General features: G+C 46.6%; 1 protein-coding gene across 10 annotated transcripts in view; it reads right to left on the bottom strand.

Moving 5' to 3' along the window:
* Positions 1-469: 469 nt before the first annotated feature.
* MARCHF8 (membrane associated ring-CH-type finger 8) overlaps positions 470-24274 on the bottom strand; it is a 123879-nt gene continuing 100074 nt past the window's right edge. For 9 of the 10 annotated variants that reach the window (XM_040485757.1, XM_040485756.1, XM_040485758.1 and 6 more), the window contains 6 exons: positions 23623-23673; positions 9670-9752; positions 8583-9422; positions 6982-7162; positions 4863-5010; positions 470-4437 (listed from right to left, as the gene is read on the bottom strand). In XM_040485757.1, coding sequence (XP_040341691.1) covers positions 4133-4437; positions 4863-5010; positions 6982-7162; positions 8583-9422; positions 9670-9752; positions 23623-23673 — 1608 coding nt within the window. In that variant the 3' untranslated portion in view covers positions 470-4132. The remainder of the gene's footprint in view (positions 4438-4862; positions 5011-6981; positions 7163-8582; positions 9423-9669; positions 9753-23622; positions 23674-24274) is intronic. The other variant, XM_040485762.1, reaches the window with a different exon arrangement.

Genomic DNA, 24274 nt, shown 5'->3' with positions numbered 1-24274 from the left:
GAGAGGCAGCCAGGCCAAACTATTGCCAGAGATCCTGCTGGTCCTCCCTGGGTCCCCTCCTCAGCTAGGCTGTGGCTCAGTAACTGTTTCAACAGATAAGGCCAGTAAGGCAATAATCTGTTTCAATGGTCCCACTAGCATACCGATCCTGAACTTGAATCTGGCTTCTCATAGGGAATGGAGTCCCAGTAGAGCCTGGATGTTTGAAAGCAGCACACCTGTGTGAGCTACTTCGGTCTTCACTCCCATGCTTGCACCCCTGAAACCACCCTGTCCTCACCAACCACCAGCGTCTGGGGGAATCGCCCCCCCTTGCAGGGACAGGCTGAGGAAAACAGATACCTCCAGAGGTTGTGTGATTTTCTTTCCCAACGTGCAAGCCAGAGGAATGGGGAAAGGGGATCAGAACCACTGGAATGCCTGCCAGTGTTCCCAGGCTTTTTGCAGGAAAATACTTTCATGGCAAAACTCCTTTTTAAAGAGATGCTTTATTGCTGCAATAAGACACCCCGTATATAACAGAAACAACCCCCCAGAGAATTATTCAAGTGGTAATACTGAGAAACAGTGAACATACACAAAAGGATACAAAACCAGACATTTAGAGAACTAGAAAGTTACCAAGTTAAGAAAGTCTTCAAATGTGAAGTGTCTTTTAGAAACTACACCACACATGCCAGTGTAAATTTGGTTTTTATTAACGATCAGCTTTCTATAAATGTTGCATCTAAATAGGTAAATAGCTGCACAACTTAATTACTTCCAAAACAAAGATAAATCCTTTTCTTCCCTTATGTTTCGGTCTTTCCTTGGGCTGGAGAGGGAAGCTGCATGTTTCAAATCAGATCTAAAAGGGAAAGTATTCAAAAAGTGTCTTTGCATCAGGCCAAGTGCACAGCATCGTGGATCTCGGCCCTGCTGTTTGCAGGCCTCCGCCAGCCGTGTGGCTGACCCACCAGGAGGCGGAAGCAGCCCTAACTGTGCAGGCACTACCTGATGCGCTTGCGCTGGCCCACTGCCTGGGGCCTGCATGTCTGGAGCCAGGGAGGGCACGCCAGCAAGGTTGAAAACTAGACCCATAAGATTGAAAACGGTGGAAGGAGGTGAAAAGGGAGGAGACATAGAGGCCTGGAGCAGGATGAGACCTTTTTATAGTTTCCAGGAATTCTTAAAATCAACTCGGGCACAAAAGAAAACAAATTATTGCTGGCGGCCAAAGTCAGAAGCCCTCGAGCCATACTGCACCTTTTGGGGAAGCAAAGGCCAAATCAGAGGGAGCTAGCTGGCCACACCCCTGAGCCACTTCCCTCTCCCCTTTGCCTGGCCCCCAGACCCACAGGCTCATCCCACATTTCTGGTTCAGCCAAGTGTCATCCTCCCACAAAGCCAGGTGCAGAATGGGAGGGGGCGGGGAGACTAGGGAATAAATAACCCCCAAAGAACTAGAGGGCAAGCTGATGTGGATTAAAGGTACACCTGGCAGATCTGCTTCCCCCACTAGATGGCAGCACAGCACCTTTCCAGGGCTTCTGGCTTCCCAGTTCAGTCGGCGGGGAATACGGCCAGCCGGGACTAAGAAAAGGGTGAGAGGAGCCCAACTAGAACCTACAAGAAAAGAGAAAGGCAAGGGGACATCTGTGTGCCATCCCAGCACAGGAAAGAAGGACGTGGGATGGACTGTCCCCAGGCAGAAGGCTTTTAGGAGTTTGGTGGAGGTGATGAGATGGTGTTAGGCCTTCCTGAAAAGAAGTAAGAGTTTCACGTGACAACCTGGTCAGGCATGGGAGCAACACAGCAGTCGTGGTTATAAAGGCACCTTTGCTCTACGGGGTGCCAGCCATGACAGGTGGGCGGCCCAGCAGCTATCCTTACCTAAAGCACACTTTCCCATCCGCAGGAAGTCTCAGTGACTTTCAGCTTCAGCATAAGGGCCTCCATCAGGGGAGAGGGGAAGGATTCTCACTTAAAATTCTATCCCAGTCTTCACGTGACTACTCATTCGCTGTAAGAAGACGGCAGGGACAAGAGGCCTTGCCTGGGCAGTTTCTAAGGGGTAGAGGCAGGGCTGACCAGGACTCAGCTCCCCTGAGTGGACAGCGTGTAGCTGCCTGGAGTCCCCAGGCTGAGAAGGGGTGTGGGTAATTGCACTTGGGGCACAGTGAACACAGGCGCGGACCGGATGCGGCCTGGGAGACAAGAGGGCGAGAGAGAGCGCGATAGAGACCGCGAGAGAGCGAGAGCAGGCTGACCTATTTTCAGGGGTTGCCATGGTTGGATAGTGCCTGCCCAACCAGAGGAAGGCCACGGCAGAGCAGATCCTTAGACAGGGATCCGTGATCCTGATGAGTCAGACTTTGGGTGGGAGGAGGTGGCAGGGCAAAGCCTGCTACCACACGCCCTTCCCAGAGCTTAGACACACTTCGGCCTCGTCCTGGCTTTCAAAACTAACCACAGCACTTCCAGTCTGAAAGGCAAAGGAATCATCTTGTGTTTGCTTCATCCTCAAAACAGGACAGGTGGGGCACCTAAGGTTCAGAGGGCTGAGAGCAGGACACCCCCTCCCCCACCCAAGCAGCCTTCCCCTTATAGGAGGCTCTGCAGATGCAGAGTCACCTGGAGAGGAAGTATTCTGGGCATGATGATGTTACAATGCAGACCCTCTTGGCCTATTTTTCTGGAGATGACTCTTATTTACCTGGTGCAGAGAAACGGGTTTTTAAAAACAGAACTTTAAGCAGAATTTTTAAAGGGACAAAGGCCATTTGATGGTGGAGAGTTTGGTTTTGTCTTATGAAAATGGTACAGGAGATAATCCCTGATGACAGAACGAACTGATTACAGGGCCAGGGGCCCCTAAAGGGTCCTCGCTGTCCAGTCCGGTTAAGGCGATAAATGGGTGGAGGTGTGGCTGGGGGCAGTGACCCAGTGGGGCCATGGCAGTTTGCTACTCGCTCCTGGCCTTTGTCCCAGAGCCAGCCCGTCTGTCTCTCTGCCCTGAGCAGTGATCCACAGAGCCACCCCAGGAGAAGCTGTCCAAGGTGGCCGGCGCCCAGGAGTGCCTGCAGTGTGCGTGCCCCAGACCAGGGCAGTGCGTGCTCACTCCGTCAGTGTGAAGCCAGCATGAACCGGAGAGGTTGTCCATAAAGGAATCATTTTTAAACATTCAGTTTTGTTCTAATTACTCACTTCCTTCCTTTTGTTTAGATCTCACAAAACCTTCTTTTTCAGTGTTGACAAAAAAAAAAATATTTGGGGCAGGCCTGTGACATGAAGACTTGCCATATAATAGGCCTGAAACCACAGGAACTATGCTCAAATTGCCATCTGGTGTTCACTAATTCTCATGAAACATTATGAAAAAGCCTCAGGCCTGTTTATCCAGTTTTATAGCCACAAGTTCCTTTTATGGACACAGAGCAGATGTCAGGTTTCTTAGAATATATAAGGCAAAAAGGGTTTTAGATCTATCATAACGTAAAAGAGATAGGTAATCAGGGTCATGAAGGGAAGGCTTCTAAATGAGACGTTCTTTTAAATGTCAATCCCACTGGACACACATACTACAAAATAAAGATTCTCTTTTTGTAAAGTGCTGTTTGCTCAGTGAATCACTCGCCACCATGCACAGAGCACCACTGCCCGGTCTGCTCAGGAGAAACGTCAGTGGCAGCATCATCTCCCCAGGCTCTTCTTGGTGAGGAGGGAAATCCTCTGGCATGACTAGACATTCCCACACACTCTGCTCCAGTGGGGGGACTGCTGCTGACCGGGAGAGGCAGGGCGCTGAGGCCAGGGTGCCACCCGGCTCCTGCCCTTCTCAGGGTCCGGCATTTTATTCTCTCACTGCTCAAGGCTTCGTGGGCCAGAACCCAGCCAGCAACCCCTCACAGTGTCACGGGGGCCTCCCTTCCCGTGGAAGTGCTGGCAGAAGTGGGACCCCGCCACGCACAGCCAATGTGAGGGCTTTCTGGGAGATTCACTAAGGAGGGTTTAGAAAAAGAGAAGCCATTAAAAAAACAGTCACCTGCCTGGTCTATGCTATTAAAGGACATAAAAAAAGGTACAGAGTTGGCAGTAAACAATTTCCTTCAGCTGTTCATCGATGTCCAGGAAAACTACACCCTCCACAAAATCAGACATGAATGATTTCGGTTCCAGTGTCTTCAGGTTCTGTCCAACAAGAAGAGTTTGTGTCGGAATGACAGGTTCCAGGTCCATCTTTATTTTCAAAGTTGGGCTCTGTTAGTGCAGATTTTTCAAAAATATTCGTTTTGCTGGTCTCTGGACAGTTTTGAACATAGATTACTCTGTTATAAGCCTTGAGTCTCTTCCATAATTGTATGTATACTTTGCACTGAACGTACATAAAAAGAAGTCCGCCGGTAAACCCGATGGCCACAACCACCAATTTAGTCCAAAAGGGCCATTCTAGGATTCCTGGAAGGGGAGAAACCCAGTTAGTCTATCAGCACACCTAATTTAAGATCTGAAGTAACTAAACACAACTGCTGACCTTCCAGTAACCAATGGATTCTTCACTCATCCATCTAGTTTCACCAAAGGCAGGGTGTCCTTGGTGTCCACTCTCTCTCATCCTCGTGCTCTTCTAGGAAACAGTCTGCAGAGATTCTCTCCTTCCCTGATTTGATCTCTTCTGACTGGGTTTTTTTTAAAACTACTCACCACAGCAAGAGAATCATCCAAAAAGGATGCTTGGTACCTCATAATTAATGCTCTCACTCCAGAAACCCAGACATCTGAAGTCTGACTTAAATACCAATCTGGAGTAACACTCCAATCCTATGACCCCAGCGTGTTACCCCATCTCCATACCGAGCTCACCTGTCACTCTGAGCACATACCTGTTGCCTGTCCATGTTTGATCTCCTCAGTGGTGCGGTCGATGAGCACATACAAGGACCAGACCACACAGGTGATGGCGATGACATGAAATGTCACTGAGCACATGATCTTCCTGCGCTCACTGGCCGTCATCTGCAGCTTCTCCCACTGGAAAGACAACACGCAGAGCATGAGGTGTAGGCCCCCAAATGTAAAGGGCTACAATGAAGGTGACAGCATTGTAGATGGGTAAGACTGGCTTTCCCCCGCTCCCCTTTCCCCAATCTAGATGAATTTCCCCAAATACTACAAGTCATTCTCTTTAAACCACTTGGCTTCAACTAGGTACCAGGCACTGGTATTCTGTCGACAGCCAACTTTGTATGCAATGAAAAGAAGCTGGGATCAAGATGAGCTATGAACCACAACCACCAATCAATCCTTTTGTCTGCTTATTCTTGCAGGCAAACAACTAATGGCTAGCTAAAGGACTCTAGGTTTCAGCCTGATGAAAACGGCATGTTGGCCCCAGACCCAGGTGGCACACATGAGACCTCCCTGCCTTGCTGACTTGCATGAGCGAGGGGAAGAGGGTTGATGACGCCACAACACACTAGCAGATGGTCACACTACATCGTGACAGTGATGGCGGAAGGCGCTCACTCTTTGGTCCTTTGCTACTTTGGCAGCAACAGCTTGAAATCGATGCTAAGAGTTCCTGGTATAAGCAGGCTCTGCCAGTCCCATCTCCTCTAGGAGCCCATTAATTTGCTCCAAATAGCCAGATTTTCTTTTTCATTTACTACTTTCCAAATCAGAAGAAAACATATAAGGGTAGAGAAAAAGAACAAAGCATAAACACTCTGCATATCCTTGGCCAGCCCTAATCACAGCCACTTTCCAGATGGTTCTATATAGGATAAGCTGAAAGTACAGCCTCCTAGATTGTCTATATTGGTCAAAGGCTACACATCTCACCTGAGAGGCCAGCACAGAGTAGGTATCCAACAAATTCTATTATTTTTATGGGGCAAAACATTTTTTAAGTAGTTTGCAGCTGTCTTCTCCAACATCCAGATGGCTTTCTGCTGTGGTTTTATATGGTATCTTCATTTGGCTTCCCTCCTAAAATGCTCTCTGCTCCCTGATTTCCGGCTATTTCCCAAGACACACTCAGTCCAAGCCTTTCACATGGTCCTGAAATGCTCACCCTCACCTTTTCGGTGTATGCTTTTCTTCACAGACAATGTGACCTCTCTAAACTCCTTTCGCTGTACTCCAAATCCTACTGCTCCTTCAAGAACAGCTTCAACACCCAAACATTCTGTGAAGCTACCACCGCTCCCCTCCCCCAGCGCTCCAGCCCACAACCAATGCTTCCTCCTTGAACTGTTGGACATGCTCCGCCGCGACTTAATCTTCGTTCCCTTCGCACTGTCAGGTGTTTCGATTTGATCATGTGATTTTCCTTGAACTGACATATTGAGATTCCGAGATAAGAACAAGTCTTTCATTCTTCCAAACAAAACCTTGTATGCTGGCACACAGAAAGACACACTGAAAACCATTACACAGGCGGCAGCTGCCAGATCAGGCTCGCTCAGAGGGGGCAGTGACCTGGGGCCTGAAGAGAGGTGCATTTTATGTAAGGCCTGGGGTTCCTTTCCTTTCCCATCCACCCTCACCCTGCCAACTAGCAAATATTTATCACAATATATACAAATTTACTATTTCATTCTGTACTCTGTGTCAGGGAGAGATACTAGTTGATGTCTGATGTACAGTCCTACTCAGAGGCAAGACGTGAGCAGTTAATATGTACAAAGTTAACTGCTAAGATGTCACAAAACAGTCTGTGGCCAAGGGCCAAATGACTGACACAGATATGCAACCAGTCTTAGTTTGACGGAAAAACACATTAGGACTGAATGGTCAGAAAGAGCTTCTTCCTGAGAGGAGGGAGTGGGAAATCAGAAACGGAAACGATGACCTCTGTAGCACGAGTGTATGCACAGCCCCCACTTCTTACAGAAATGAACACAAGCAAGCTACGGCTTCATCCAGTCCAAGGTGCTAACTCTTCCCAAGGCCCTCGTCTCAGCAAGGCGAGAGCACTTCTGAACGTGTCCTCACACGTACTTTTCTCAAAGGCTTCAGCTTGACCTCCATGATGAACTCGTACTTGCAGAGCTCACAGCAGCGCGTGTCGGAGCTCTTGATCCACTGTTGCAGGCAGGTCTGGTGCACAAAGTGGAGGCTCCCTGTGCAGCGGCAGGGGGTGATCAGAGGGCTCTCGTCATCCCCTTCACAGTGGCAGATCCTGCAGCAAAGGAAGGCCAGTCATTACCAGGAGGGCCACAGGACAGGGGAAGAGGACGCTTCGGGGGAAGGTCGATCCCCCCCCAAAGAAAACTTTCAGCGACAAACATCACAGAAACGACTACAAGCACAAAAACGCACAGACACGGATGAGAACGATTACTACAAGCTAAGAGCTTCTAGCTTACCGTACCAACATGGAAAGTCTGGATGGCATTTGGCATCAGAGAGGAAAAAATGATATAAGAAATGACAAAGCAGTCATTTTGGGGAAGATTTAAAAATGTCACTGAAAGACGAATTTAAGGCAACATGGAAGCATCTTTCAGAACATGTTAAAATAATTAGGGGAAAAAATTTCTGTGTGAAACAAAACCAGCACTCTACCTTCCAAAATTACTGGTGACTTAAAAAGATGATAAATCTGCTTTTTATCTGTAATCACTAATTTCACCTTCACACACAACTACACGTCTCCGTCCTCCCTCAGAGAGTAAACAGAGAAAACGCAGAACCTCTCTTGGACCCAAAACCCCATGATAAGGGGCTGCAATTTTATTTCTTTTTTGAGGAAATGAGAATTTTAAACCATTCATGGCTTCTAAGGGTGCATACAAGAGGATATAGCTGCTAACCTCAAAGAACTTAGACTTGTGAGAAATAGAAGGGTCTCTTCCAACAGCTGGAGAGCAGGTAGGGACACCTGACCTGGGGGCAGCCAGGTCCTGGCCCTGGCCAGACTCTCAGCACTTTGTTTCTGTGAGAGAGGTTTCGGAGACAACTGTTAGAAATGTACCAGCTGGCCTGGAGAAGGGGCGCCTAGGGAAAGGCTAGAATGGGGAAAGTATGAGCCTGGTGACAAAAAGCAAATTCTGAAAGGTTCCGGAGGCCAGACAAGGATGCTTGCACACAGGAAGACAAAGGGCGGAAGTGGAGAAAGGATGAGGGCAGAGGTGGCTGCATCCAAGTTAAAAAGAAGGAAGGCAGATGGTACTGAAGAACGGCCTCTTCCCATGCACACTGTGTTGCAAGTGGAACAAAGGGCAAAAATGAGGCTGGGAGGGGCCGCCAAGGCTTAACGTCTACATCATCAAGCTGGAAAACTGGAGATACTATTTTCTTTCTTCCAATCTCCTTAAGCAAAGTCTACTTAGTTTTGGTTGAGAAGAGTCAGCTTGGCCTTTAATATGTGTAGCTTCTCCCTCTTTTATCATCTGTGAAACTACCTTGGGACCCATGTCATAAAAATGGTTTTTCAAATGATACCAATACTCCATTCTTCTGGAGAAAATTATTAACCCACAATCGTCTATAACCACCCATTACTTCATTTTCCTGAAACTTCACATATTAAAGCAAGATGAGGCCACAGAGGTATGGGGAGCAGAGATGGCCAGAATGATGGTTCTTGGCAAACCAACCTGCAGGCATCCCCTGATGTGGATACAGGAGATATGGGGGGGCATTTTTCAGAGGGGGGAGAAGGACAATCCAGGTCACTGTCCTTCTCCACTGAGCAGAGGGGTGCCCGCAGGACCTTGTTCTTCCATTTTGCAGATGCGCTGTCCTCAAAGACATCGTCGTCTCCCATTTCATCGGAGCAGAAGCCCATGCTCCCTGCCAGCCCGCTGGAGGACTTGGCGGTGTGCAGGGGCGCGGCACAGCCCTCCAGCTCATGGAACCTGTGCAGGCTGCTGGCGCTCGAGCCGTGCGAGAGCGAGAACAGGTACCGGAGCAGTCGCCGGCTCCTGGACACAGCTTCAGCATCCGCTCTCTCTTCCAAAAGAGGGACGTGGATGCCCCCCTTGCCAGCTTCCACCTCTGAGGCAACTGAACGGTTGGCAGAAAGGGATGAAACGCAAGAATGTTTGGAACTGCCAAGAGGTTTGTGATGCTGCGCTTTTTTCTCCTTCTGATGGAACCTGTTAATCCTGAGACCTGGATCTTGAGGGAGTATCAATTTCCCTTCGGAGCGAGTTCTTTCCACATAGTCAAAACTTTCCGAAGTGTTCTGGGTTTTCTCACCCACATCGTTTAGGGATTTTGAGAACTTTAGTATTCTTCTGGCTTTGGTATTGTCAGCAGGCTTCAAGGCCTGGGTCCATTCTGAACCACAGGAATTTCTCTTTGACAATGTGTCTTTACAGATAACTGTCACAGTGAGCCCTTGTGTCAGAGAACTCTGGCATTGAGGAGCTTTCAAGACAACGGCAGACTGCACGGGACTTTGGTGACAACACTCAGAACACACTGCACTGGAACTGCATGCAGAGAACAGTGGAATAAAAGCACAGAAAGTAAAAAACAATCTTAAAAGAGAATAGACATCAAAGTGAAGAAATGAGACTCATGTGGTAACTTGGTGAGCAAACAGCACATAAAATTGGGCCAGCTGTTTAGAGCAAAGGCATTCTGACCAAGCAAATGGAAAATCGAGAACCTACAGGCACTAATGCTTATTTCTGGGATGTCACGTGAACCACGGCAACATCTGAAGCAGAGCGTTACCTGCAGATGTCCTGATTGGATGGCGTGACAGAAGTGCGAGAGAAGGCGGACACTGGAGCCGACGCCAACGAAGAACCCCCAGCCTGCAACGACACACCTCCAGTCAGTTTCAGAGGAAAGAGTAAAGGGGACAGTGAACACCATCCCCTTCTGAACGGCAATGGACGGAGAATCTAAGAACATCTGCCCTTCCTACTGTTCGGTGAATAACATCCATTAGGTCCCTATGAGTTGGGACCAAACAAATCAAACAGCACTCTTTCCCTTTATGTGGGTCAAAGTGTAGCCAAGAAATATTTAAGACTTCAGAGCAGTAATACCGATCTCCTGCAGATTCAGTGGTCCTTTATTTCCTGAGCATCTAAATTTAATTAGTTCATACATAAATCAAGAAACCAAGTACTAGACAGAGGGGCTCCTGGCTGGCTCAGCAGGTAGAGCATGTGACTCTTGATCTCAGGGTTGTGAGTTCAAGCCCCAGGCTGGGCATGAGGTGGGGGGAGAGGGGGAAGGGAGACGGAAGGGAAGGAGGGAGGGAGGGAGGGAGGAACCAAGTACTAGATGGTATATGCAAATGCAAAAGAAATGTGAGGTGCCGACAATGCCAGTGCTCACCTTTCCCACCTGGCACTCTTTATTTAACCTGGTTCTGGGGATGAGCCTAATCAAGGGTAGCAGGCTGTGAGTGCTCTCTACTACTCACCTCACACTGGGTCCATGAAACCTTGCTACCCTATCAGAGCTCTTTACACAAAAAAGAGACTAGCTAACCACAGAGCCACCAATCCATAGCTCAACCCAGGACCCAGAAGGGGGCTGAGCAGAGAAGGCTCCCAAGAGTCCTAGTCATGGGATTGGGAATTAAGAAAAATAAGAAAACTTAAATTTGAAAGAACGTATACCACAAAGTCATGGCATAGACCAGGAGTACTGAGGGGCTGTGAATAACCCAAAATGAGACAAGAGCTCTAGGAAGGTGAGAAAGCACCATAAGAAGAGAAGTGGAAGGAGAGGAACAAGAATATAAGGGTGTACCTGAGCTGAGGAAGCAGAGCCACTGCTAAAGGGTCCCCCAGCCTCCTACAACCTCTGTGTGGTCCTTGCCTTCTCTAGACTGCCAATTCCTGCGTTCCTACAGCCCTCAGAGCACCATACATATTCACATAAATGTGTTCCTCCCTCCTCAGACAGTCAGCCTGAGTGAGCATGTGCCCCACACAACACAACCCAAACAGCCACATGAAAACAGTACTATGAGTCCATTACCAAGAGCAAGCCCACATCACCTCCCTACCTTCCCCAGGCCCCCCACGTAGCCTTCAGTACTGCTCCTTGTTTTGAAGAGCCCCACTTTGGCCCACAATTCCCCGGCTGAGGCTTAGCCTCCACTCTTGCTAAGTGCGATCTCCACAGGTGTGCTCTCATCCTGGCACTCAAGTTACAGAACCCCTGCCACGGGCCAGCCACCAAGACAGGCAGCACCACTGTCCAGAAGCTCTCCCCATCCGCCTTCTCCAGCAAATGCACCCACCCGAAGAGAACCAGGACTGGCACTCTGATTGAGGGCTTCAATGGACCACTATTCCTGCTCCCGAGCAAGAGAATTAAATGCCACTTCAAATCCAGCTCAGCCTGAAACCTGGTCCAGGAAGTTACATGATATCATACAGCATGTATATGCTAAAATCATGCAGTGTTACTCAACTAGCACATCTTCTGAGTCACCAAAGTATCCACATGTTCTAACTAAACGTGGAAAATATTCAGCGTCCTGGGAAGAGATGGGTCTCAGACAGGAAGCTGAAATCAAGGGAAAATGGCCTCTCATTCCTGCTCTGAATTCAAGTGACCCATGTCCAAAAGGGAAGTCTGGGTGGTGATTGCATCATTACACACCCGCAACGGGGAAGTGCTTGGAGGCAGGGGCGAAGAGCCTCAGAGGAGAACAAGGCCTGCACCAAGTAGGCAGCCAGACAGTCCGCACACACAACAGGACCTGGGATCACTTCCCCACGAATTTCGTGTCTCAGGTGGACTCCTGGGAATGCACACAGTCACGTCTGTACTTAGAGCAGAGCGTCACACCTGTGAGATGGTGACAAGGTCCCAAGACCCTTGTCTGCTTATCTGGGAAACAGGAACAGGCTCAGCATCCTCTGTCTGGGCCCCTGTCCTCATTTCATTCTCTCCAATGCCACAAAAAATATCATGAGACACTTTTCAGCAAGCTGATAAATGTCCAAGCCTCAACAAGCCTCCCAAGTACAGAGAAAATTTTTCTCTTATTAGATCATGATTTTCAAGGAAATTTTAACTATCTACTTACTGCTGTTTTATATGAATACAAACCAACAAATGCCTTATGCCAGCTGAATGAGAAAACTAGCAAGATTCATGGGGCCATGAGAGCTTCCATAAGAGGTTCCGGCTGTTATCAGCTGAAGAGGAGCACCTGTTGAAGCTCAGGACCAGTCCTAGTGTAAAACAATCACCAAAGCATAGCATCAACAACTTTACAGAGCTTAACTCGTAGCTGGTATCCAGCTGAATAAAACATCTATCAACCTACCAACGAGGATTTCAAAGGCTGGACTGATTGTCAACAGCAAGGACAAAAGGAAGCCTACAAATACAGTTCAAATACAGTGCCAGGGTCCAACCGGGGGAGTCAAGGTAAGTCAAGGGGCTGGCAGTCCCCTGGACAGCTCTTTCACTCTTCCCGAGGCAGCAGGCTGGTGGCATGGGGGAGGTTATGGGGCAACAGCACTCACCTTAAGGGAAAAGGAGAACACCCTTTCTCCTCCACAAGATCAGACCACACAGGACTGCTGTTGATGAAAGTATGTGTAAATGTTCATAATGAGAAAATTACGTGTCAACAAAATGAAAGCCACGTGCTCCTGGAGCTCTCTGTCGGTCCTCAAACAAGAGACTTTGTGGTCATGGAAAGGAGTGTAAAACAGCTTCCTGCAGTGATGACCTGCCCCGGAGAACAGGCCCCTCGGCGAAGGGCCTCCTGCATCTGCCCTCAGAAGACAAGAGGAAGCACAAGAAGTGCCTGGTGCAGAGCCCCAGCTCCTACTTCCTGGACGTGAGGTGCCCAGGGTGCTACAAAATCACCATGTGTTCAGACACGTGCAAAGTGGTGTTGTGTGTGGGTTGCTCCACCGTCCTGTGCCAGCCCACAGAGGATCAGCAAGGCTCACAGAAGGACACTCCTTCAGACGGAAGCAGCACTGAAAGCACCCTGAATCAACATGAATGGGAAACTATCCCAATAAACAGATTTTGGAGAAAGAAAAGAAAAAAAATGTAAAGCAATCTCACCACAAAAAAAATTTCATAAAAACCCCTCTTCTTAAGATGTCATAATCAACTACACAAAATGAACCTCTGGATTACATAGAGATTCCATTCCCAGTTGATTTTATTTCTTAGGAATGACAATTTTAGACAATTTGTTTTGCACTACTCAAGTCACTCAGCGGCTGCCCTTCCCTATCATATAACTCACTGTTTTAAATGATTTCATCAAGGCTGTCAGAAACAACCAAAAGAAAACTTCCCATGTAGCCTCGGTAGAAGCTGGCACTTCATTCTCCCTGTTTCTTTTTGCTAGAACTTACTGCCATTCAAAGGGCAGACTCGGCGAGTACACTTCTCAGTCCATGGCAGGAACTTAACAATTTTACATCAGAGGGACTTTCCCTCTGAAAGACACCAGCCATACCTTTCCCGGCTCTCCTGCTTCACTTCCCTCCCTCGCTCCTTCCACTAGGTTGCTTCCCAACCCCCTTCTCTGCCACCTCCTCTTTCTTCTCTGCTGCAAACTTCCACTGGGCCTTCTTTTATCAGCAAAGCTTCTTTTAAACATCTGAGGTCTCAGGCTCCTAACAAAAGTAAATTCACTCTCTGATTTACATCAACAGGTACAAGGCCACAAGAAATGGTCTGGTTGGGTTCATTTGCTTTTTTTTTTTTTTTTTTAAGTTTATTTATTTATATTTTGAGAGAGTGGAAGAAGGGCAAAGGGAGAGGGGCAGAGAGAGGGAGAGAGAGACAGAGAGACGGAGAGAGAGAGGGAGACAGGGAGAGAATCCTGAGCGGGGGAGAGGGGTAGAGAGAATCTGCTGTCAGCACACAGCCCGACTCAGGACTCCATCCCACAAATCATGAAACCATGACCTAAGCCAAGATCAAGAGTCAGCCACTTAACTGACCGAGCCACCCAGAAGCTTCTAGGTTCATTTGATTTTAAGCCAGGAGCAATTTGAAGAAAGACTGGGTAAAGGAGGGTAAGAGACAAGTAAGGCCCCTATTTACAATTGACCTCAAACTTAACAGAAAAAATTGGGAAAGTACAGACGGCTCTTAAAACATAAAAAGATGCTTACCTTACCCTCTCTTACAGTGAGAAATACAAATTAAAACTATAACAAAATGTACTATCAACAACAAAAGTCTGTTTTTTAAATCACAGAATACCTGTGTTGGCAAAAGTGCGGGAGAACAGCCATGCTTATACACCGCCGGTGGGAAAGCAAACGGCTAAACTTCACAAGATAGCAATGTGGCAATTAGATTCTAAATTACAAATGCACGTTCACTTGGGCCCAGCAATTCTCCTTTCAGGAATCCATCCTCACACATATATACAGAGAGGTTTGCTCAGCATTGTTTGTGGGAACAGTCGCCTGCCATAACCTCAGTGCCCCTGGGCTTGGAGCGGAGTCCATACTGGGCACAAGGAGGGAATGGGCAGAGGGGAGGGCCATGCTTTGTGTGTGGGCCTGTGCAGACTATTTATCAGGGGAAGGGTGCACACTTCAAGGCTCCTAACAGTGGTTTGCTCTGACATGTGGAAGGAGACCAGGGACCCTGGGCAGGAGAAACAAGTACTTCAATGGAGACCCTTCCCAACCATGACACCACTTTTACCATCAGTAGGTATTTCCTAACTACAAATTGATTTTTAAAAAATAACATGTGATTAAAAGTTTAAGAAGTAAAATAAAACTACAGAAGCACAACCAACTGTATCGATTTCCAACTCTGGGAAAACCAGTAAAGAAACTGGTCTAGTGAGTCATAATCTACATTTTTAAAAAACGAAATAAAATAGAAGATGTCAGAATGCATCTGACATCACAAGGATGAAGTCTTTTGGAGGAAATTTGTCTTTCAGTTGTGTTTGTGAGTGAACTGAGTTTCAATGTAAAAACTATTTCTTACCAAGGATCATGGTCAAAATAATTTGAAGTCATTACTGTATTTCCACAAAGAAAATACAAAATATCAAAACAAGTTAGAGAAGAAGATGGCTAATCAAGAGAGCAATTTATACCATCAGCACAGAGATTTCAGAGGTGAGGGCTCTGACAGCACCCAAGAGAGAGGGGCTTTCCTTTACAAGGACAGCATTTGCCAGCTGTGTTAGGTTTCTATTGCTGTGTAACAAACTGCCACAAATTTAGTGGCTTAAAACCACACGAATTTATAATCTGGCACACAGTGTGACGGGCCTCTGCTCAGGGCCTCCCACCTTTCTGGAGGCCCTGGGGAAGAATACACTTCACATTCATTCATTGTTGGCAAGATCCAGTTCCCTGGAGGCTGTCCCAAGTTGGGGGCCACCTGCAGGCCCCATCGATCCCTCCCATGTTCAAGTCCACTCTTACTTCTAATCTCTCGTGTCCTCTTCTGCCACCAGCCAGAGAAAGTACTCTGCTTTTAAGAGCTCACATGATTCCACTCATACAATATAACATCGTGGGAATGACGTCTCATGATTCACGGGTTCTGGACATTAGGATGGGGCATTTTAGAAATCGTGCTTACCAGACCAGCTTACGTTCACTTATTGCTCGGTACGTTACTAAAGGCTACTGCCCATCCTCACTCCCTCTCAAACCACGAGATAATAATCTGTCCCTTACTGCCACCTCAGCAGGCCTGACTTCACATAATAAAGCCAAATAGAGTCTCACTTGGTGTTTGTACTCTGCAGTACAGGCTGCAACTGCATTTCAGTAAACTTTCTGCTCAGCACAGAAGTTGCTCTGTGAAAACAAATGCTTCCTTATAACAGACTCTGATTTCTATAAATAAATACCCAGTTGTATTCAACTGCAAAAATGAGCTACCATTGAAGGAGAGGCCAGTTCTGTGGCTGCTCTGATAAATACATGTTGATTCTTGATGAAGGGCTGTGCCAAGAACAAGCTTTCACAATGGCAATTAATTAAAACTGACCACTAAGAAAGTAAATATAGAATATATACAATATAGGATTCATGGAGGAGAGTGTGCACTAAAAACTACTGAATTCTAAAATGAGTTCCATTATAAACGACTCTCAGCACTGCCTAGCAAGTAACACTAACACTGAATTCTTTTCTTCGGTGCCCTTTTAGAGAGAGTTAGAACTACGTGAATACTACTACGTCCCCAGCACAATGAGGGGCATATATCACAGTACTGTCAGAGGCAAAGCAACAGCTGAAGGAACCTTCTCATGGCTCATCTCCTAAAGTAGGCTTCCAGCTACTGTTGGGAACCTTACAAATATAGCTTGCTTTCAATAAACTACGCAGATGGCAATGATTTCTGAGCAAAGATGGTTTCACATTCCCAGAACGTACAAGTATAACCATATAAAGATCCAAGATCATGGTACTGGGTCACCCAGCACTCCACCCTCCCCCCTTGCCCCTCCTGGGGCCGCTCCAACACCTCACGCTGCGTGACTGGCCCCTCCACAGGTGGCTCCTCAAAAAGTGGTTTTTACTGTACTTGTTACCCTGGTTCAATTCTGTCATAGCAGTTATCAAGGTTCATAAAAAGATGTTTCTGTAATAATATGCTAACTCAGAAGCTGCTGCTGTTTAGCCTAGTGTAGTGCCTGGCACACAGTAGGTGTTCGCGTACAGCTGAATGAATAAAACAAGTACACTCTGGAGTGACTGCCTATTCGTAGGTGTAAAACAGGTTCTCAAACTTGTTGGTCTTAGGACCCCTTTATGCTCTAAAAAATTACTGAGGTCCCCAAAGAGCTTGTGTTTATGTGGGTGACATCAATCAATCTTTACTATACTTGAAGACCTTAAGCCACAAGGCCACCAGCACATATTCCACTAGTGTCTGAGAGAAGATGCCATCTCTTGTGCTGGAAGCTCCACTGTGCATTCATGAGAGAGTAAGAGTGAAAAGGCAAATAAATAACCTGCTGGTGTTATTCGACACTGGTTTTAACCCTGCCTTTTCCCCCCACAAGAAGACTCGGAACCAAATTTTGAAAAGAAACCACTGGAGACCAAGCTGTAGCCCAAAACTAAACTGTAACCAGTCAGAAGAAAACAATAAATGCAAATATGGTCTCTGCCAAAGGGGAGCCAATAGCAAAACACTGCCCATGACGCTCCATCAGGATCCCAAGTGAGGCTACACTGTGTTGATGATGCCACTCAACTCCTCCAAGTCATCCCCCTGCTCCTGCCACAGGAAAGTAAGTATCTTGTCTTTGGGATAAATGTTTTCTTCAGAGTAAATTAGGAAAGGCATATTTTGCCTTGTACTTAACCTGTAAGTCTGAGCAACCGAAGTCTGTCTCCAATCAACTTTGCACTCAGAAGCACAGAGAAGCAGACACTGGTCTTGACAACCATAGCACAGTGTGTGGCCTCCCTCCTAGGGCTGTATTTACGTCTACACACGACATCCTCCTATAACTCATTCCTATCTGATGGCAGTCAAAACTAGAAAATACTCGAGAGATCTAGGAGAGTCAATGCTTAAATTCACTGAGATTTGCTTGCCAAAAAAACAGAACAGCAATAATTTTAAGGGCTTGTTACACATGTCCAGTCTGACTTCTACCCAGGAACATTTGATCAACCAGAGGCACATAATGCTCATGGTATCTGAATAAAATTATGCAGAGCTCTAAAATATTCTACTAGGTACCAGCCTTCAGCAATGTCAGCCTAGTAAGACTAGCTGCCTGGCTGCAGAGAGGACAATACCCATGCTCCAGGCTTCATGATACAGATCTAGCTTACCACTGCCATCTTCCTGTAAGTGCTACCAATCATGAACTTGCTTAAGAAATTGTGTCACCTGGACCAAGTCCTATTCCCAGGGTCAAATGAGAATGCTTCTCTCATTGTAAATTAATGCCATATCTGGGTGTTATGAGAGGCCTGAGCAGAGGCTCTAGAAAGTCCAGCCCTTAGGATGAGCCTGACCTAAGCAAATTCCTGGTATCTAAAAAAAAACTCCAGGGGCGCCTGGGTGTAGCTCAGTTGGGTAGGCATCTGCCTCTTGATTTCAGCTCAGGTCATGATCTCACAGATGGTGGGATGCAGCTTCACATCAGGCTCCGTACCAACAGTAAGAAGGCGACCTAGGATTCTCTCTCTCCCTCTCTCTCTGATGCTCCCCTGCGCATGCCTGTACTCTGTCTCTTTCTCTTTCTCTCTAAAATCAACATTAAAAAAAAAAAATTCTAGTGGTACTGAGTTCAAGCATCCCACAGGGAATTCCAACCTTCTTCTAAAACATTTTAGGGCAACGTACAGTGGTCCTCAGTGTTGGCCCCAGCCAACATGGCCCCACAGTTTACAGGCACCCTGCAATTGGGCAACTATAACAGTCATCACTCCCAGTATATATGCCTCATGTCCCGGATTTCCCAAGGAGAGGACAACCAGTTTTCAACAGTTTAATCCTATCCTGGCTGGCTCCTTTTCACTGTTTATGTTCTGCCTTATGTGCCTCCTCCTGAGCTACACCTCTCCCAAGCAGCCCTTCTAAACTTTGGTTCTTTGTTATTCCCTACCTCAGCCCCTTGTCTTTTACCTTCATAATAATTCGCTTCATCTGCCAGGTGGAGATGAAGGAGGTCTGCTTATTCCTCTCTTCTCTGTTTGGTTCAGCACTCAGAGCACAACATCAGGCATAGAGTTAAGTGTGGGACAAGTGTGAACTCATGTAATCCTCACATATGCTGCACTGGGCCCCCTTGTCTATGTTACAGATGAGGACACTTCATGCCAAGGATACCCTATGCCGGGTGAGGAGACAGCCTTTAGGCAGGGGGCAATTGTGGTACAATTCCCCTGAACAGGGAAGCGTATCACTTCACCCTGATGTGCCACAAGCAATCACCACTCACTCCGAGGCTGTATTCTGTACCTCGCCGCATTCCCTTCACCAGCCCGAGCTCCAAATTACCCTGGGAGTGAGGGCCATCTGACAGCCAGGTGCTGCACATCACATTCCTGCAGCACAGACACCCCCCTCCACCCTCCCTTCTCCCTCACCACATGGCCTCCCAAATCCCCTTGTCTGTCACAGCGCTAATTCACAAAGGGCAGAATCAGGAGAAGTGGTGGGTGACAGAATAAGAGTTTAGTTGACATACTGAAGAACATATTTTTCATAGCTACCTTTTAATTTCACATCAGAAAACTAGCAAATCAAAAACGTGATTTCAGATACCGTACAGTGATACACAACGTAATTAAATACAGTAAGCCCGTTTAAAGAAAATGATTACGCAAACAGCACAGGTAATGCACAGGGTGAGGGGGGGGTGTAGATGGCTCATGCCTGGGGAACCCTGCTGGCCCACACCCTAGGACCCCTCAGCAGGACAAAGGTCAGGGTGAGGCTGCATGGAGAGCTGCATTCAAGTGCCCCTCTTTCCACAAGCATGCCTTCGGGGTCTCACCCTACCTCAGCTTCTCTAGGCACTCGGTCAACAGAACAGGTCTTTTACTAGGGGGCAATTCTACTACTTCTTTAAAAAAAAAAATAATGATTTGCTACACATGGCTACAATATCATTATAAACTATGATAAGTGCTTTAAATGAATGAGTTTGCAAGTGGCCAGGACCAGATCACCTTAGATGTGGCACATCAAAGTAGAGGGTTTGAATTTTTTTTTTTCAACGTTTATTTATTTTTGGGACAGAGAGAGACAGAGCATGAACGGGCGAGGGGCAGAGAGAGAGGGAGACACAGAATCGGAAACAGGCTCCAGGCTCTGAGCCATCAGGCCAGAGCCTGACGCGGGGCTCGAACTCACGGACCGCGAGATCGTGACCTGGCTGAAGTCGGAGGCTTAACCGACTGCGCCACCCAGGCGCCCCAAAGTAGAGGGTTTGAATCCTATTCTAAATGCAGTAAGAAGCCACTGAAGGCTTAACAAGAGAAGCATCAGGGTTCTATTTACCTAGTTGCTGGGTGGTGGCTGATTTGGGAGGCTGCAGGAATTCAGGCAGATTCTTAGAAAGCTACTGCAGTAATCCAGGAGGCTTGGCCCAGGACACGGCTGTGACGATGGAGAGAACGATGGGCTAGACATAATGTCCAGCACAACGCTATGCAAACATTTGCTCAACAAACATGTACTAAGCAACTCCAGGGCTCTGAAGTTTTACGGGCAAACAAGATATAACCCTCACCTCATGGAACTTACTTGTGGGGCAAAGGGGCAACAGTAAACAAACAAACAAACAACACCAATAAAAACTCAGGCAGTGAGTGACAGGTGCTCTGTTGAAAACAGGGAAAGGTGACTAGGGGACCACTTAGGGGGTCAGGATGGGCCACTAGGATGAGATAACAAATTTCATGAAAACTTGCACTTAGAATCAATAAATGATACCCACTTAACGTCATTACCATTGATACAAAACCAAGTACTGGGTAAAGACTCTGTGATCGAAACTGCTTAAATGTCTCAATATTCTTCCTTAATTAACTCTCTAAGAGGATCACACTTGGATGCCCATTTTAAAAACAGATGAGCCACCTAGCTGCCTCTCACACATCCCATCTATCCTTCCTGTTTCCTGTAAGGGGAGTTAGGTTTCTGAGGCTTCAAGAAAACATGGGGTGCCTCCAACAAACACTGAAACACCCCCTGTAACAAATCACTCTGTAACAAAATCTATCTAGCTGGGATACAAAGAGACAGGCAGAAGGTTTATTTTTACCTGCTCTCAACTTCTAACTTCAAGTAACTTCAGTTACCTGTAAGCGGTAAACTGCATGAGCATAATGCGCTCTGCAGGTGACTGACGACCCTTAGCACAAACCAGTGCTGAACCCAGCTGGAGGCTGAGTCAACAGAAAATGTCTCCTGAGAGACACAAGGGAGATTCCAGGCAGCATAAAACATGTCTGTGTTCTAACCCTTGTTTGTATCTTCTATGTCAAGGGTACTAAGTATCTGCTTGAGTATGTCTGCTACACTGAAGATGGAGTTTTATGCGCCATGGCCTAAAGGGGCCGCGAACAACAGGCTCATTTTATAAATACTGCAAGAAAGAAATGCAGTCTCAAAAACAAAGTTATCTTTCAGAGCAGTCCTGCCCTCCCTCCCCCAGCACCATGTATCTGGTTCATGCCTAACAACTCTACATCACACAACTTTCTTATTACAGAGGGTACATTTTGCAACAAAATTTCAGGCTGATGGCTCACCGGGAAGCAATGTGTGCACACACCTCTCCAGCGATTTTCCTGGAGGAACCAGGATTTCCAGCGTGCAGGAACCTCTACTTTGAAAATGGAAGAGGCCCACAACTTCTTGGCCCTCCTCTGTGGCAGAAAACTCTGCTCCAGGAAACCAATTTGACAATAAATTTCATATATTGGAAAAAAAAAAAAAAAAAAAAAACAAACAACAAATCTCTGCTCCACACTTTAACTCTGTTTTTTTTAATTCTGGACATGATCCCTGGGTTGTGGGATCAAGTCCCATGTCAGGCTATGCACTGAGCGTGAAGCCTGCTTAAGATTATTCTCTCTCTCTCTCTCTCTCTCTCTCTCTCTGCCCCTCCCCTACTCTCCCTCAAATAAAATAATAATAATAATAATAATAATAATAATAATAATGATGATGATGTTACATTCAACTTAACCAGACAGGCCATCTGGATTTGCATCCTCTTACTTTTCTCAGTGCTTAAACATTGGGCAGCACCTTCAAAAGTGGTAGGGCAATGGGGCACCCGGGTGGCTTCATCAGTTAAGCATCCGACTTCGGCTCAGGTCATGATCCCGCAGTTCATGAGTTCAAGCGCCGCATCAGGCTCTGTGCTGACAGCTTGGAGCCTGGAGCCTGCTTCAGATTCGGTGTCTCCCTTTCTCTCTGCCCCTCCCCTGCTTGCACTCTCTCAAAAATAAATAAACGTTAAAAAAAAAGTGTTAAGGCAAAACTTGCCATCTCACTCAGACAGTAATAATCTACCACTGTACAGTTCTATTAACTCCCACATTCCTAGCTGAACAAACAGCAGAAGAAAAGAAATGGAGGTTGGAACAAGAAGGATTCACTGAAAGGTATTCATGTGAGGTGGATGAAGCCTGTGGCTTTTGAATGACTGTTCTGCGGGGAAGGTCAGGTGAGGAACGCACCAAGGAGTACTCTAAACGGCCTTCGATATCACATAGAGCATATGGACTTTACTTTTTTTTTTTTAATTTTTTTAACGTTTTATTTATTTTTGAGACAGAGAGAGACAGAGCATGAACAGGGGAGGGGCAGAGAGAGAGGGAGACACAGAATCTGAAACAGGCTCCAGGCTCTGAGCTGTCAGCACAGACCCCAATGTGGGGCTCGAGCTCACGGACCGTGAGATCATGACCTGAGCCGAAGTCGGACGCTTAACCAACCAAGCCACCCAGTCGCCCCTACTTTTTATGCATCATTAAGTGGATGAATGATATATGGTGAGGTCAGAAATATGCCTAAGAACAGACTAATTGTCTCAAAGGATTTGCTAGATTCTACTTTTACTTTTAAAAAGGGGGTGATACGAGTGAGAATAGGTATATAGTTTGTAAATTAAAATGGCATATAATGTGTTCATTTCTGACTACTTGGGAGGCTGGAGACAGCAGAAGAGGATCTGTCACATTGTTCAGATCTTCCTGTGACGATCTGTGCCAGTGTCTGGTCAGCTGACACAGACATGGGCAGAAGGCCCATCTCTTCAAGGAGCCTACAAGGACATACTGCATGGACAACAGGTTGGCCAGAGCCCAGGATGGGCCAAGATGAGCAGGGCATGCAAACAAGGTTGCTGAGTGTGAGACACTGTCCGCTGGCTCCTGGGTCACCCCACAGCAGCTGACATGCTCCTGACAGGCTAGTCGAGCGACTACACCACAGGTGTGCCAGGTGCTGTAGGGTGGCCAATTCACCCTGTCAGCCCTCATTTTCCTAGCCACTTTCCAACTTGAGGTGGCTCTGGATCCGGTTCTGGGCAGTGAAATGTAAGCACACGTCAGGCAGCTGGCTAGGGCTTCTGGGAAAGCACTTCCTGCTGAAAAGGGTCACTCTCAGCTGACAGACCCCTCCATCCTTCATCATTTTTCTCATTCCTGCCAAGGCCACAGCTGTGGTACCTGGAGGTCCAACTCCGATCTTGAGGCCATGAGGTAATAGAAAGCATAAGGATGACGACAATGTGCCAAGAAGGTGGCACGGAGAGGACAGAAAATTCCTGAATCACTGACATTTTTGAACAACTACATCAGCCTTGGACCACCTATCTCCAGACACAATTAGAACCACATAAATCCATAATTATTTAAGTCACCAGAGTTGGCTATTTGTTAAGATCAAATGTGCTCCTAATTGAGGGGACAGATTTTCTGGTGACTCTCTGAGATTTTTTTTTTTTTTTACCTGAGAGTAAATGATTTTCTTGGGAGAAATAGTTTTTTCTCCTATTAGTCACTAACCGTAACACACATTCAGAATCGCCTCACTAGAAAAACATAACTGCCACACACCTTGTTGTATGGTCCTAGAGCAGACTAAGAACTGTGTAAATAACTCTGCATCTTGAAAAGAAAGGAGTATAATCACATTTAAGCTAGGAGAAACCAAACCAAAACCCCAAATCATGAAAATAACATACTTCTGGCACTCTACCTTAGAAATGTTACTTGAATGACTCATGGAATGTCCCAAAGTCTTCTCATTCTGCAAGAAAACCAAACAGGTGTTAAGTATCAAGAAAATGAAATAGGTGATTAAAATGTGCACAGACCATTAATCATAATAATCCTGGCAGTCATTCCCTCAACTAGAATTTGCTGAGCGTAAAGTACTATGTGCCAGCAAAAATGAATAAAACAATAGTCCCTGCCCTAAAGGAACTTAAGTTACCAAGAACAGGAATTTGGAATTAACAAAAAATAAGAGGGCTACAAGTGTCTTAAGGCACATTCGAATGGAGGTTCAGAGGTGAGAAATAGCATGTTCAGTTTACTGTAATGTGGTCCATGCTATGAGGAGCCACTGTAGGATGAGGAATAAGAAAGCAGGACAGCTGACACCACCCAGGTTGTCTGGCTGTCAAGTGTTGAGTACTCAAAAGGGACATCCCACCACTCACATCTGTTCCCTCAAGCCTGTTTCTCCCTCCTGGGTTAGAGAAATCTGAGAGTCATGCTAGCCTCCTCCATCTTTAGTCACAAAGTCTTATAACAAATTCTTCCTCTGTAATGTCTCAGTCTCCAACTCATTTGCATTTCTACTGTCAATGCTTTAGGTTTAGGTTCTCTTCATATTCACTTCGAAT

The sequence above is a fragment of the Herpailurus yagouaroundi genome, unplaced genomic scaffold, assembly GCF_014898765.1.
Source record: "Herpailurus yagouaroundi ecotype Mexico unplaced genomic scaffold, PumYag 163, whole genome shotgun sequence".
NCBI classification, from domain to species: Eukaryota; Metazoa; Chordata; class Mammalia; order Carnivora; family Felidae; genus Herpailurus; species Herpailurus yagouaroundi.
The sequence above is the reverse complement of the archived record's forward strand: the minus strand, read 5'-3'. Positions and strand labels throughout refer to the sequence as shown.